Raw genomic sequence first — 14,870 nt, 5'->3', positions numbered from 1 at the left:
CTTCTCCCTCTGCCTCTGTCTGACACTCTGTCTGCCTGTGCTCGCTCTTGCTCCTCTCTCTCTGAGAAATAAATAAAATCTTAAAAATAAATAAATAAATAAATGTAAAAGATCTAACCCAGCATGCCCAATAGAAATATAATGTGAACCACATAGGTAATTTTTTTTAAAGATTTTATTTATTTATTTGACAGAGATCACAAGCAGGCAGAGAGGCAGGGAGAGAGAGAGAGAGGGGAGGAAGCAGGCTCCCCGTTGAGTAGAGCCCAATGTGGGACCCTGGGATCATGACCTGAGCCGAAGGCAGAGGCTTTAACCCACTGAGCCATCCAGTCGCCCCCACATAGGTAATTTTAAATTTTCTAGTAGTCATATTGAGAAAACTAAAAAGAAACATAAAATTAATTTTTTTTAAGAAATTTATCTTTTTGAGAGAGAAGGCATGAGCCAGGGGTGGGGGAGTAGCAGAGGGAGAAGGAGAAGCAGATTCCCCACTGAGCAGGGAGCCTGACATGGGGCTCAATTCTAGGACCCCGGGATCATGACCTGAGCCAAAGGCAGACACTTAACTAACTGAGCCACCCAGGCACCCCAGTAAAATTAATTCTAATAATATATTTTACTGAACACTATATATGTAAAATTTGTCATTTTGGCATGTAATAAATAGTGAAATTTTATTAAAGAGGTATCTTTCCTTTAAAGTGTAGTGCACATTTTCTACTTACAGCATATTTATATTTATGGCACAGTTTGGGTTAGTCATTTTTCAAGTGCTCAGTAGTCACATTCAACTTGTGGCTACCATACTGGAAAGTATAGATTAAACATCCGGTTAAAAGGCAGAGCTTGTCATATTGGGTAAGAAAAGAGCTGTTTATAAGAAAACCATTTTATTTTATTTTATTTATTTGTTTATTAGAAATTTCCTGGGGTTTTTGGTTTTTTTGTTTTGTTTGTAATCTTTACACCCAACCCAACATGGGGCTCAAACTCATGACCTTGAGATCAAGAGTTGTATGTTCTTCCAACTGAGCCAGCTGGCTCCCCAAGAAACCCATTTTAAATGTGAAGACACAGATAGGTTAAAAGTAAATGGATAGAAAAAATACGCTATGCAAAAACTAATCAAGGGAAAGATGAAGTAACTATATTGATATCATACCAAGTATATTTCAGAGCAAAGAATATTACCAGTGACAAACATTTTGAAAGGGATAAATTCTTCAAGAGGACTTAACCTAGAGATGAACACACCTAGTAAGAGAAATTCAAAATATATGAAGCAAAACTTATGAAACTGAAAGGAGAAATAGACAAAGCTGTAATTATCATTGGAGATTTCAACACCTTTCTCAATAATCAGTGGGAGAAATAGAAAGTTGTTTAGGATGTAGAAAGCCAGATTAGGTAGATGGATCCCATGTACCCAAATGCTTGTGGGCAGGAAACACTTCCTCTTCTAGACAGCACTAAATGTGCTCTGTCCCATGTGGAGAAACAGGATGATATTGCACTTCAGTCTCTTCATTTTCCCTCCAGGACTCTGTCCTTCTTGTCATCCCTTACTAGTAATTTACTTGGATGAATTGGGAAAATAACAAGCAGACATGTCTTTTTTTTTTTCTGGTTTTATTTTGTACACCCTTGTTAATTATTGTAGTTGCTTCCAAAATGCAAAAGCATTAGACTGTTGGAACACTGTGTTTCTGACTTTTTCCTAGCTAGGGGGAACACCATAAGGAAAAGACTAATACTATGTGGGGAGTGAGGGAATGCAGGAGGAAATAAGGTGGATTTTATATAGCAGACTGACTACACTGATGACCAAGCTAACAAGGCAGACCAATTACCTATTTTGTAGGTCTCATCTCTGAAAAGAAAGAGGTGTCTTTCAGCTATTTTACATCACAGTAGCCTTGTATATAGAGAAAGTATTCTTACTTGATTGATAGTGGGAAAGTAAGAAGTAAGACTTAATAAGGGGTATACTGGGGTCATCTGATTTTTATTGTGGAATCAGCATCTGAAATCAGAGCACATAACTCTGTCTAGCATTCTTTCATAACAAAAGTGGAAATGGGGAATTGGTAGTTGTCATAGCTTTCTGGTTATTTCCAAGGAGCCGTTAAATTTAAGTATTGCCCAGAAGAGAGGAAACAGCTTACAGAACGTTAATCCCAACTAGACAAGCCTAACACAGGGAATAAGTTTGCCTTAGGAAATAAAAACTGATTCCATGAGGGGATGGGGGAAACCCTAGGCAAAATGAGATAAATTAGTTAAGTGAATATGATGTGTCTATCATATGCAATGTACTCTTACATGTAGAATAAAATGATCAGAATGGAAATTTGAGTGTTTCTAACGTGACTCACTGGTAGATTCCACATCATTATAGTTACCTCTTAAAGTGTTTTTTTAATAGAAGTAGTCCTTTGGGTAAACCAGGGATTTATGCAGGGTCATGGAGAATTATAATTACAGTTGTCACAACTCCATAAAAATAGGTGTTGCCTGCCTGTCTTTTTCTAAAACTTTAGCAGTGATTCTAATAATTCATTACTTGAATTTCCATGGGAGAAGAATCCTGGGTATGTGTTCATAGTGAGAAATGCAATACACAGAGCTTACCTGAAGTCTACAGTTTATATTAATTAGGTTAACAAACTATAGAAATGATCCCTGTAAGTATAGTCTAGATCTTAGGAGTGAATGATCTTCTGACTCATACTATTTAAATGCTGCTGCTTGGCTGGTCTTTTGGGCTTTGTGGTCAAAAGGGGTAGATTTAATTTAAAAATCAGAACAGGGAGGTCAAGGTGAGAACATAGAGAAGTAAAATAGGAAAAATGGCTTTTTCCCCACCAAAGCTTGTCTTGGTTTCTACGTAGGAGCACTGTTATACCCACAACTTTCAGAACATTTTTTCCCTAGAGCCAGTTAGAAAGGTTCAGGGGTGCCTGGGTGGCTCAGTTGGTTAAGCGTGTGATTCTTGGTTACAGCTCAGTTCTGTGATCTCAGGGCTCTGAGATAGAGTAGCAGCATCAGACTGCACGCTCAGCAAGGAGTCTGTTGAAGATTATCTCTCTCTGCCCTTCCCCCCATTTGTGTGCATGGTCTTCTCTTTCTCTCTCTCTCTCTCAAATAAAAATAAATCTTAAAAAAAAAGAAAAGGTTCAGAGTGTAAAATAGGGAAGGGTTAAAAGTTAAAATTTTACTGTTAGTGGGGTATTTTACTTCTAAAAGGTTGAGAAAACAATAGTTTGGCTGGTTTACTGGGTGAGAAAGAAGATATAGATAGCAGTGGTCATTTATGCCATTGTGGTAACATACAGGAAAAGGATTGAGTCCTTAGCTTAAAAACATTGTAGGCTTTTCCTTTAAAGAGAAAGTTTTCCAGCTTCAGCCTGGCAGCTCTTCAGATAAAATCACAAAAGAACAAGACACTATAAACAACAGTCCCACCCCGCCCCCCCAAAAAGCCCTGCATAGACAAGCAGGCGCTCATAGCCAAGGCTGTGAAGGCAGCGGAAAGGGCAGCTCCTGAGGCACTGGAGCTGCAGCAAGCAGACAGACAAGTGTGGGCCCCAGAAAGAGGGACAGGTGGACCAACACTGGCAATTGTCCCCAGATGCTGGTGAATTGGCAAGACAAACAGTAGCACAGTGCTGATTGACTACTTTTAGCCCCCTATTTGAAGGGGTATTCAAGATTTTTTGGAGCTAATAGAGTCTTGTGTGCAATAGGGCTCTCCCCTTGGGAGGAGAGGGACCCTTGTCTTCACAAAATATAAGCAAATTCCTATCCCTGCTTTTCTTTCATCTTAAGCACTGTGATCCCTTCTCTCATTTCTTTTTCCTTCATCTTCAGCCGTCCTCTGTGAGATGACATGTAGGATTCTTTTTGTTCTCTAACTCCTAGCTTGTTTTTTGGTAGAACTGTGTCTTGGCTGCACTATGGCAATTTTCCTCATTTGGACAGAGTAATAGCTGCAAAACTGAGGAAACTGGGATTTCAGTTCTGCCTCAGATGTCAGATTATACATCCTCAGCTAATGGGGAGGACACTGGGGCCACCAAGCTCCCTCCTACTGGGATATAGGGGAAATGAAAAAGAGCCCAGACAATTCCTTAGAGCTAATTAATAAGCTGACTTTGGAGGAGGCCATTTCCCTGGCAGTGGAGAAACCGTGGTTGGAGGCAGAACTTAAGCAATGGAAGAGGAGTTCTCAAAGGAAATGGATAATGTGTATCCTGAATCATTAGGTCTCTGTTCATCTTAAGCTGGGTTGGTCTTTAGCTTTATAGTCCACACTCTCAAAATAAAAACACAAAAATAAGAAACCAAACAACCCAGGCTATGTAAGTCTAACTTCTTGGCTTCTGGAACTCTTTCCTCCTAAAACATAGGAAAATCATGGGTAGCATGATACTCATTTATGTTATCCTTTTATACTTCAGGGTAATGACCTCAAAATGATGCCCCTCTGAAGGGCACCTAAAGGAGATTCATCTCCATGGCTTTCATGTGCTTGGCTGTCTTTATTTCTCTGCCTGCTCTCTACTTTCTGCTTGAGTCTGTATTGCCTTTCTAGTACATGACTTTTGTCTGCCCATGGAAGGTTTTGGCGTACAGTGACTGATAGGTCATCTGCCTATTCACTTCATCCCTTGGATTAAAGGTCTTAGCCTCATAACATGGCTAATATTGTGGGATGAGCAGAAGACCGGAAGAATCGATCCCTTCTTGCTGGTTTTCTCTCTCTAGAGGATGTAGTTTTATAGCCTAGAAATTTCTACTTATTGGGCAGGTCTTCCTGCATTCCTGGCTGCCTTTCACAAGTCTGAAATCGTCCTTTGGCACCATTATCCTTGGGGTCAGAGTTAGATTAAAAAGCTCAGTTTGAGAAATCTGCAACCTTAATTATGTTTTGATTCATTATTATTATTTAAAATAACTGAGCTCCAGGTATCTGCCGAGCATCACACTAGGCAGAGGATCAGCCACAGCTTAAGTCCTCTGGACCTGCTGGGCCTGTTGCTTGGTCTTCAGAGATGCAAGCAGAACAGTGTCTTTCTTCAGTCCCAGTCCCCTCCACCCCCACCCTCAGAGCTTTGCTTCATGGCGAGTTTGGTTTCCCTGCAGCTGCTGAGGCATCCTCGTCTATAGGCCCTTTCTCTAGTCTAGACCATGTTTCGGTGTGTTCCTGGCAGTGTTCCCTGCTGCCTACCCAGTATGTAGTTGCCTACTGTTGGGCAGTAGCTCACTGCTCTGGCATCCTAGTGTGTAAATATTTGTCAAAGGACAGGGGCGTTTTCCCATTCCCCAAAAAGCATTCTGAAAAATGTGCCTGTTTTCTTAGTCATATTTCCAAGATGTGCATCAGTTAGCCCATTCATTCCTTGCAGTTGACAGACACTGGCCTGGCCTCAGCTGGCCACATAAAGTAAGTATGCAGTAACTTCCGGCACAGTAACTTTCAGGCTTTAGTACCAAGGAGTGGGACCTAAAGAGACCATAGTCAACAGTCACTAATAGAGAATACATTGTTTTTTTAACAGAAAGAATCCTCTATCTTCCGTATCAAGCATTTAAATTTCTTGAACTCATGCTTGATATTGGAGGCCTATATGGAATCAACAAAAATGAGAAAGCTAACCATACAGATTCTGGAGGAAAACTTGACTCTTCTTGTTTGTGTCTGGACTTTTAGGTCTCATGTAATGTAGGCTTTTATATGATATCCATGTCTACCTTTGCAAAGGTGACAATGCCGAGCAAATAGGCAGTTGAGAAGTGTTTTTTCTAGTACAGTTGATGGTTTATTCTGTCACTCAGTTCTGCTTGAGACGAGAGCCAGTCATCTCTGAAAGCCGATGTACTAGGCTGAAAAGGCAGTCTTCAGTTGTGGAACAGTTTTCAGTCTGTGCAAATCCAGGTGACCCACATCTAAGGACTCAACTGTTGGTCTTCACTTTATTACACCAGGCTGTGAGCTCAGAATTCATTTAAGTTGCTCACCCAGTCCCAGTAGACTAAAATACCTCTAATGTGTCTTATCAAACTACTTGGTTCCTTCCTTTCCTTTTCTCTGAGTCTCACCTTGTAGCACCCCTTCCTCCTCCTTCTCCTCATTTTTGGACCTAATCCTCAGTCTTCTACAGATCAGACTAGCATGTGCCCATATGGATCCTCAACCCCATAAGATATCTGTAGATCTATAGCTCAGCCCTCTGGAATTTGATGTAGGGGCATGAGGCTTTGGGGTGTTGAAGTCTTAATTGATAAGGAAACAGCAACTACTTTTCCTTCATACAACACAACTCTTTTGAAAGGACTGAGTATCTATTTTAATATATTCAATTTCTTCCCACAGATAATCAATTTCTACATGAATATGTTGATGGAGCGAAGTAAAGAAAAGGGATTGCCAAGTGTGCATGCATTTAATACCTTTTTTTTCACTAAGTTAAAAACGGCTGGTTATCAGGCAGTGAAACGTTGGACAAAGAAAGTGGATGTATTTTCTGTTGATATTCTTTTGGTGCCCATTCACCTAGGAGTGCACTGGTGTCTTGCTGTGAGTACCTCTCGTACTTTTAATCAAATTTAAAAGAAATCTACAGAATTATAGAACATACAGAGTAGTGAGTATTCTACATTTTTTGTTGCCTAAAAATTGGATAGATTAGTGAACTTCCTGTCAAGAGTGGGAGATACTTAGATTTTGAAGAAAGTTGTGGAATTTCCTTTTCTGGAAATATTTAAAAGGGAGTTGTAAGGCTAAACATTCTCAAGACAAGGCAGGGAGTGAAAAAGTGACTTTTTAATGATACTGCCAACTCAGATTCTGTGACGTACTTTCTGCCCAATTATGACTTGCCTTGCATACTTGATAGTTTAATATCTTTTATGACTCTGAGAACATGGATACATTCATTTAATATATTAATAAAAATACAAAAGTTACCTTACAATCTATTTTTGAATTACATTTGAAAAATTAAAGCTAAAGAGAAATTCTCCACATAAAGAAACAAACGACTGACTATTTTACCATCTTTCTGAAACCGTCTGGAAATGATCTCATTCATCTTACAGTCTCTGAAGAGTATATGTGTCTTCACTGTTGCCCACATGGCAGATGGAGAACCTAAGTACTAGAAAAAGATTTCAGGGCCATTAATGAGGCCACAACAGTACTACGTAAATAGTCCCCTATTCTTCCCTCTGCAATATAAGCATGGTATAATGCAAAATATCAGTCAAACTTGTCATGATTTCACAGGAAATCTGGCAAAAGGTTCCAAGTTCTGGGGAAGTGAAAGTTGAGAGACTATTTTTCTTATTTTATGAACACACAGAATTTTTTTTATCCCCAGGTTGTGGACTTTCGGAAGAAGAACATTACTTATTATGACTCTATGGGTGGAATAAACAATGAAGCCTGCAGGATCCTCCTGTAAGTAGGGAGTTGAGAATAAGAGAGTTTGGTGTTGGACATATGTTGAGTTTTTCCTACTGTTGAAGTCAGTTCTTTGATATCTTTAGTGGAGCGATTATGATTAATAAAGGAAGTCGTCACATTGAGTAAGAATGGATATTTTATGCCTGAGTAAGTAAAGTTTAATAATAATATAATAATACCAGAAAGATGCCCTCATGGGGACAACTGTTGGCCTAGTGCACTAAAATAATGAAGAGTCAACATTGAAACTACTTAGAAGTCATCTAATCCAACCTGCTAATTTTTCAGATGAAGATACCAAGACCCACAGAGGTGACTTTGATATGCTTAGGTCCTAGTAGTTAGTGGCTCAGCTGGGAACCAGAATGCAGATCTCTTTATACCCTGTTTGTCTTTCCAAAATGTCTATTCCTCATTGTACCACTGTGCCACTCTGGTGGCCAGTAGGAGATAGGTTCCAGAATGGTGAACAGTTTGCACTTAAGAAGAGTGCTCTGTATGAGGTATGCACTCATCAAATTATGATTTGGATTGAATTTTCACACAGGAGAGTCAAGAGTATAAATAGTGAATAACTGCCTTAATATTGCTAAAGAAACCTTCTCCCATGAGGTCAAATTCTAAAGGACCATATAAACCAAGGAAAAGAATCCAAACTCATTCCTCAGGAGGAACAATCGGTAGAAGGAACCTGGGTGTAAGAGGCAGAGGTCCTGTTTCCCTTGGGTTGACAGAGTGGGTATGAATTTTGGGAGCTGCAGGGGAAGCTTAGCCATCCAAAGATTCCCTGCCCAGCATTATATACTGTTTTCCTCAGAAGTGCAGTTGAAAACCCTTCCTAAGGATTGTGAACCTCATTCTTAGTGTGGCAGCTATCACCATTGCCTCACAGCTCATCTTCTCTCCCAATACGTTTAGGCAATACCTGAAGCAAGAAAGCATTGACAAGAAAAGGAAAGAGTTTGACACCAATGGCTGGCAGCTCTTCAGCAAGAAAAGCCAGGTACATTTCTATCTCATCAGGTGGAAATCCTGAGATTAGGGTACTTGGGAAGGATAGGATTTTATTGCTTAATTCTCAGGGACCTTCTCTCTTAGTGTCTAGCTGGACTTCAGCTTTGTTGTTTGGTTCCTCAGGGAAGATAGAGTAAGCTGTCTGTGGGAAAAATGGTCATGTGTTTCTTATGTAGAACTAGGTTTTTTGAATGCCCAGCTGTTTTACTGAGCTTTTCACTGCTGTGGGAAATGGTTGCTGATTGGCCCTTATGGGAGGGACTTTTCTTTACATCCTTAGGTGTCATGAAAGCTTAAGATAGTCTCCTGCCCTGTGTCTCCTGTGGTTGATATGAAGATGAATATTAATATGAAGATCTGACTGAGATGCTGTATTCTTTTTTTTCTCCAAGCTTGTGTCGTTTTGGGTGAGGGACTTAGGGTCACCTCTTCAGAATTCAGGGAAACCTGTAACATTTATATCCTTTGGTTCTTATTTATAATCTAATATGAAGGAAAGAAGCTTGGAAAGATGTCAGCTTTTTGTTGTTTTTGATCTTTCAGGAAATTCCACAGCAGATGAATGGAAGTGACTGTGGCATGTTTGCTTGCAAATATGCTGACTGCATTACCAAAGACAGACCAATCAACTTCACACAGGTGAGCTGAGCCTTTGGCAAGGAGCCCTGTCTCTAGCTGCCCGATAGATGTTTTTCCCCTCCATCTGCTCTGCCTAGCGGACTCTGCCTATGGTTCATCACACTGGTGGTTACCGCACGGACCACATCACAAGAGAAAGAAGGATAGTGGTAGACTACATGCTGCATTCCCTTATATCACATGCTGTAGTCAAGGAATGCTGGTCATTAGCAGAGCCTTCTTTGCTCCTTTCCCTCACCTACCTCAAATCCTGTAAGAAATAGAGAACTGGGACCAGAGCAAGTTTTCTTCATTTACTCTTCATCTGGTTGGCAGTCAGGTTCTGGAACAGGCCATATCTTGTGTACTCCTAGCACAATTTGCCCTGCGGCCCCCGCCCCTGCCCCTCACTTGATGCAGCTGATCAGTCTTCTCTTAGTTCGTGATTGTTTATTTCTGTCCATGCTGTCCTTCAGAGACCAAAGTGGATTGAAACTGGAGATTATGGTTTGTGTCCTCCACTTTAAATTAATGGGTTTACCAGACTTTTCCACCATAGCCCTTGTGTGGAACTAGCGCTTGCAGTTCCGTAACTCTTCCCCTAAAAAGTAAATTTTTTATTTTCAAGCCTTAGATCTCCTATCATCTGAAAAGGTCAACATATAGGACTTGATAGACACCCTCCTCAAAATTCTTGGAGACATTTGGGTGTAGCGTGGGGACTCCTGGTGATGCCCAATAAAATTTGTAAGGCCACAATAAGAGAAAATAGCAGTAGAGATAACAATAGAAAACAATGGGAAAAAATTACATGTAATCAAGAATTGAGCAATTTGAAAGACCAGAAATGCAACTGAAGCTATTTTAATTGAAACCCTGAGAAGGAAAGGAGTATTGGGTCTGGATAAAAGCAACAAAAAAATTAAGGGTATCTCTGTGTCCCTACAGCAACACATGCCATACTTCCGGAAGCGGATGGTCTGGGAGATTCTCCACCGAAAGCTTTTGTGAAGACTGTCTCAGTTAGCCGACATTGACCTTGTGGGGGACCAGCTCTTTGTTGTCTACAGCCAGAGACCTTGGAAACAGCTGCTCCCACCCCTGTGTTCTTGTAAAGCCCTTGATCCCGGACCAGGCCCTGGCGAGATGCATTCACAAGCACATCTGCCTTTCCTTTTGTATCTCAGATACTATTTTTGCAAAGAAACTTTGGTGCTGTGAAAGGGGTGAGGGACATCCCTAAGCTGAAGAGAGAGACTGCTTTTCACTTCTTCAGTTCTGCCATCTTGTTTTCAAAGGGCTCCAGCCTCACTCAGTCCCTAATTTGGGGGCCGAGAGAAGCTTGGACAGATTCTTGGTTTCATATAAACTCTTGTTGTTAGGCCTTACTAAGAGGTAGGAAAGGGCTTGGGCAAAAAGGTAGGGATGAAAACCACCAGCATATACACGCACACATACATACACGCAGGATTTTCAAGATGTATTGTCAGGGAAGTGACTGTAATCTGAACTTTGGGTCCCATGCAAAAGTCCCTCCACCAGGACTTCCCTATTTATATGCCTCCTGTGAGATCCGTCTGCTTCTATACAAGGCTGTTTTATCATCTGTAGCTTCCTCCCATTGTGAGGCACAACACATGAACCCTGGGGGGACCCCAAAGTCCCAGGCAGTCCTTTTCCTTAAAGCAGGGGTTTGCATGTGCTCAGAACACATGATACAGAGAAGACCCACCCAGGGAGCAGTTCAGTGGGGCAACCAAGGCACCACTTCTACTGCCACCTACTTCTGACCAAGAAGAAGGACCTCAGTCTTTAGCATAAAATTCCAGCATTGAATGAATGCAGGTCTAGTGTGGTCTGTGGCTAGTTAGTTTAAATATGTTTCTAACCACAGAGAATTTAATATATATATATATATATACAGATATATATATATATATATATATATACACACACACATATATATATATATTTCACAGGGATATGTGTTTTTTTTTAAAAGGCTGAATGTGTTCGCCACTTTAGCCTCTAGGTTTATTTCCATTTTCCAAATTTAGCTCTAGCACGCACAGATCCCAGCCCCTATGTGTAGGGTGTTTGTGGACTTCTTAACAATATTTTGAGGCCTGGATGAACTTTGGCTTAGGGGTATAGGTTACCAAGGGAGGCAAGATTTTCAACTGGAAAACGGGTGGAATTTGGACTGTCAACTTGAGACTAAAAAACTGCTATTCCTTTTATTGTTTCTAGCATCTCCCCCACCCTCTGAGCGTTCCTCAGGCTAGATAGTGAAACGATCCAATGCCAGTGTCATTTTGTACTTAAGTTCCAAAATAGGAACGTTTTATACTTTTTTCTGTATTGTAATAGGTAGTTTTGTATGAAATATTTTCTCTTCTTCCCTTGTACCCCATCCTTTCCAACATTGTGCTTTCTCTCTGGGCTTATTTGAAAATTTTACTCTGTTTTATACCAAGCTTGTTTAGTACATTTTTCTATGTTTTACCACAGGTTACAATTTGAAAAGAAAACTATTTTTTTTAAATATTCCATTGTTAACTGAATGTTACTGTTTCCACTCCAACAACCAGATGTCCTACCTTTTTCATAACTGCCTGACTTTTTGGGGAAGACCACCGTTCATTTGTTCTTTTTTCTTTTCTTTTTTCTTTTCTTTTTTCCTTCTTTTCTCTCTTTCTTTCTTTCATGCTTTTCTATAGGAAATAAATAGCTTTCTATTTATGAGTTGCTGAGCCCTTTAACATTCTCTTTTAGAAAGCTGCAATGTGCAGGCTCATTGTAGGATTCCTGCACATGGATTCTTGGTACTTAATGTATTTCAGTGACAACTTGAAAGGTGGCAGTATGGCATAGATTTGGACTATGAATCAAAAGACCTGAGTTTTTCAGCTTTTGCTATTATCTGGGGCGGACTCAGAACAAGATAGTTGTCTGTATTAATTTATTGTTTGTCCGTTTAGGTAACAACATCTGTCTTACCTTCCTCATAGATCTTTTGTACAGACCAAAGCAGCAAATATTTATTGCCATGTATAACAGAAAATGAAACATGCAACAAAAGCACTTTGAAAAATATATAAGGAATTGTTGAGCCTGTCTGAACATGGACCCCTTTCTGACCAGTGCATTTTCATACAAGGCGAAGTTAGTGAGACCACCCTACATGGGTGGACCAAGCTGAGACACAGGTTGTAGCCCAGGGTAGCTCATTGGGAACCAAATATAGACTTCTATAGTGGGCCATTTTTCCAGAGAACTAGCCAACAGATTCAGGACTAGCATCTGGAAACTTAATGTCTCCTTCATTTAAGGGTGGGCTTAGATGATCAGGGAGGCAAGAAGAGGTTTCTGCATTCCATGGCCAAGGGCATGCTACCAATATCTTAGCTAAACTGCTTTAAACTAAAGCCTCTTGCCTTTTCTCCGGTTTTTCCTTCTTCCATGTGTTCAGTGCTCATAATCACCTACCTCCCGTTAAAAAGTAACACTTGAGGGATGATGAATTCAATCTAGATACAGAGCCTTCAACAGAAACCACAGTCCTACCAAGCACTCCTGGACCCTAAAAAGAGAAAATCAGAACATTTGAAAATACACGGTCCACGGCATGTAGGTTAATTCTGACCCATTTGTTGCCAGAGAACCACTGTTGCTCCTGGGAGTCCCATTTGGGGTTGGATATAAGAGTACTTTTCTCTCTCCCTCTCCCTCATGGAGACATTGTGGAAATGCACTCCTCCCTCCATGTGGTGCTTCATACTTCTCTGTGGTATCAGCTCTTCTCTTCTTTAGCTCGTGTAATTGTGAACCAGCATCTTCTACCCACTACCCCTAGCAGTGTTAGCCCCACGTTTAGTTTCTGGGGCAGAAACACATGACCTGAGAAAGTACTGCCAGCAACCCTATCCCATAATCTGTCCATCACCATCTGGTTTTACCTGGCTTATAAAAGGCCTAAAGAGAGGGAGAGGATTCACTTATGAACCCCAGTGTTTTTAATATTTCAGCCTCTGGTCTTTCGATGCCATCCCTCCAGCTCTCAAATACGTCTTTCCAGAGTAAGAGAGATAGACTACTAGACACTTGGACTTTGCCTTCTCTCTTGCTCCACCTGGATGAGCCAGGGCGAGGTGGAATATAGACCTTCATAGCCTGTAGTTGACTCTGACAGGCCACATGCTGAGCTTCTGGAAAAGTTACCATATTTCGCTGCCCAAAAGGAACCTACCCATAGCTTCAAAATCCTCCTAAAATGTAAGGTTCAGCCCAGCATCTTTCCTTAGAGATGGACACCTTATTTCACCTGTGCTGAACCCTGACCTCTAGTAAGAGTTCATGACCATCATTCCCAGCTTTGGAGGTAAGGAGTGACATAAGGGTATGTGGGGGTCATGCTGGTCATCCATTAAGATACGGGAGAACTTACACATGAATCCCCTGTAGGATACAAAAGAGAAACTCGAAGCCAGAGGATAAACCTTGAAATAATATTAGTACATGCTGCCTCTTTGGGCTCTTAGGGATAGGGCAAGAATAATTCTCATTGTAAGTCATTGGGCCAGATATCTAGGGTCTTGTCAGAGTCTAAGATTCTGAAATGTGGAGGGCTGTGATCCTGCTTGGAATAGAATTCAGTCAAGGTAGGGATTCAAAGTTCAAATTTAAGGCCAGTGTTAATACGGCTTAGTCTTAGAGTTAAGGCCCAGGTCCGAGTCTTACCCTAATGGGACACATCATAGCTATTGACTTTGGCATTCTCCCCTGAGAAGTAGCCATCAACTGCCTGACTTCTGGAGATTGCCCTTCCACTCTGCAGAGCATCAGTGTCCGGAAGGGAAAGTGTGAGAAAGAGATGTACAACAAGCCCAGAGTCCAGTCAGTGGGACACTCCTCATTCAGTTTACTCCTGCGTTTCTTTCACAAATACCTCCAGAGCACACACACCCAAATCCCATCTCCATGAAGCCTTCCCTAATCACACTATCTTAAAATCTCTTATCTGGACAGCTCTAGCCCTTATTTTTGTTTTTTGGGGTTTTTTTAGATTCTATTTATTTATTTGACACAGAGGGAGAGAGCACATGCAGGGGGAGTGGCAGCAGAGGGAAAGAGAGAAGCAGGCTTCCCTAGGAACAGGGAACCCAATGCAATGCGGGTCTTGATCCCAGGACCCTGGGATCCTGACCAGAGCTGAAGGCAGATGCTTAAACCACCGAGGCACCCCAGCTGTAGCCCTTATAATCAGAAAATCTTATAACTCTGTATTTGTAATCCAACTTTTACATCAGGAATAGACTGAGACCTGTCGCCACAGAGGGCAGGTGAATGATCTGGTGCTTTTTCTTCAAGCCAGGAGTGCAAGCTGCTTCTCTGGCTGGCCAGTGAGGAGTAGGGTAACTGCATTAAACACCGATTGAGGAGACAGTATTTCGAGGGTTGGGGAAGGAGGACTGCTTATGGCAACCTGCCGTAGGGCTGCACCTCCTTCGTGGTCCCAAACCTGATGCCCCACTCTACCCTTAAATATCTTCCTTGGCAGTTCAGCATGCCCTTCGGGGCCTGGGTCTTTGTCGCAAGGAGCTAATCATAGCATTTTTTTTTTCTAACCACACATCTTTCTAATCTTCTCTGTCTTTTCTATTTCCAGTGCTGTTGTACATCTCCCATAGACTGAGTCCCGTTCTGCCTTGTGCTTTAAATGGACCATTTTACCTGCTGCCTGTGTCTTGTCTGTTAGCCAGAGCTA

The 14,870-nt window shown here is 41.2% G+C and overlaps 1 protein-coding gene across 8 annotated transcripts in view; it reads left to right on the top strand.

The window, feature by feature from the left end:
• The window catches only part of SENP1 (SUMO specific peptidase 1), a 49,240-nt gene extending 38,300 nt beyond the window's left edge, over positions 1-10,940 (top strand). For all 8 annotated transcript variants that reach the window (XM_082742172.1, XM_082742168.1, XM_082742171.1 and 5 more), the window contains 5 exons: positions 6,380-6,583; positions 7,386-7,465; positions 8,390-8,474; positions 9,029-9,124; positions 10,052-10,940. In XM_082742172.1, coding sequence (XP_082598298.1) covers positions 6,380-6,583; positions 7,386-7,465; positions 8,390-8,474; positions 9,029-9,124; positions 10,052-10,114 — 528 coding nt within the window. In that variant the 3' untranslated portion in view covers positions 10,115-10,940. The remainder of the gene's footprint in view (positions 1-6,379; positions 6,584-7,385; positions 7,466-8,389; positions 8,475-9,028; positions 9,125-10,051) is intronic.
• Positions 10,941-14,870: the final 3,930 nt, after the last annotated feature.

Source organism: Mustela nivalis (genome assembly GCF_964662115.1).
Source record: "Mustela nivalis genome assembly, chromosome: 7".
Taxonomy (NCBI): domain Eukaryota; kingdom Metazoa; phylum Chordata; class Mammalia; order Carnivora; family Mustelidae; genus Mustela; species Mustela nivalis.
Note: the sequence above shows the minus strand (reverse complement) of the source record. Positions and strands in the feature narration are given on the sequence as shown.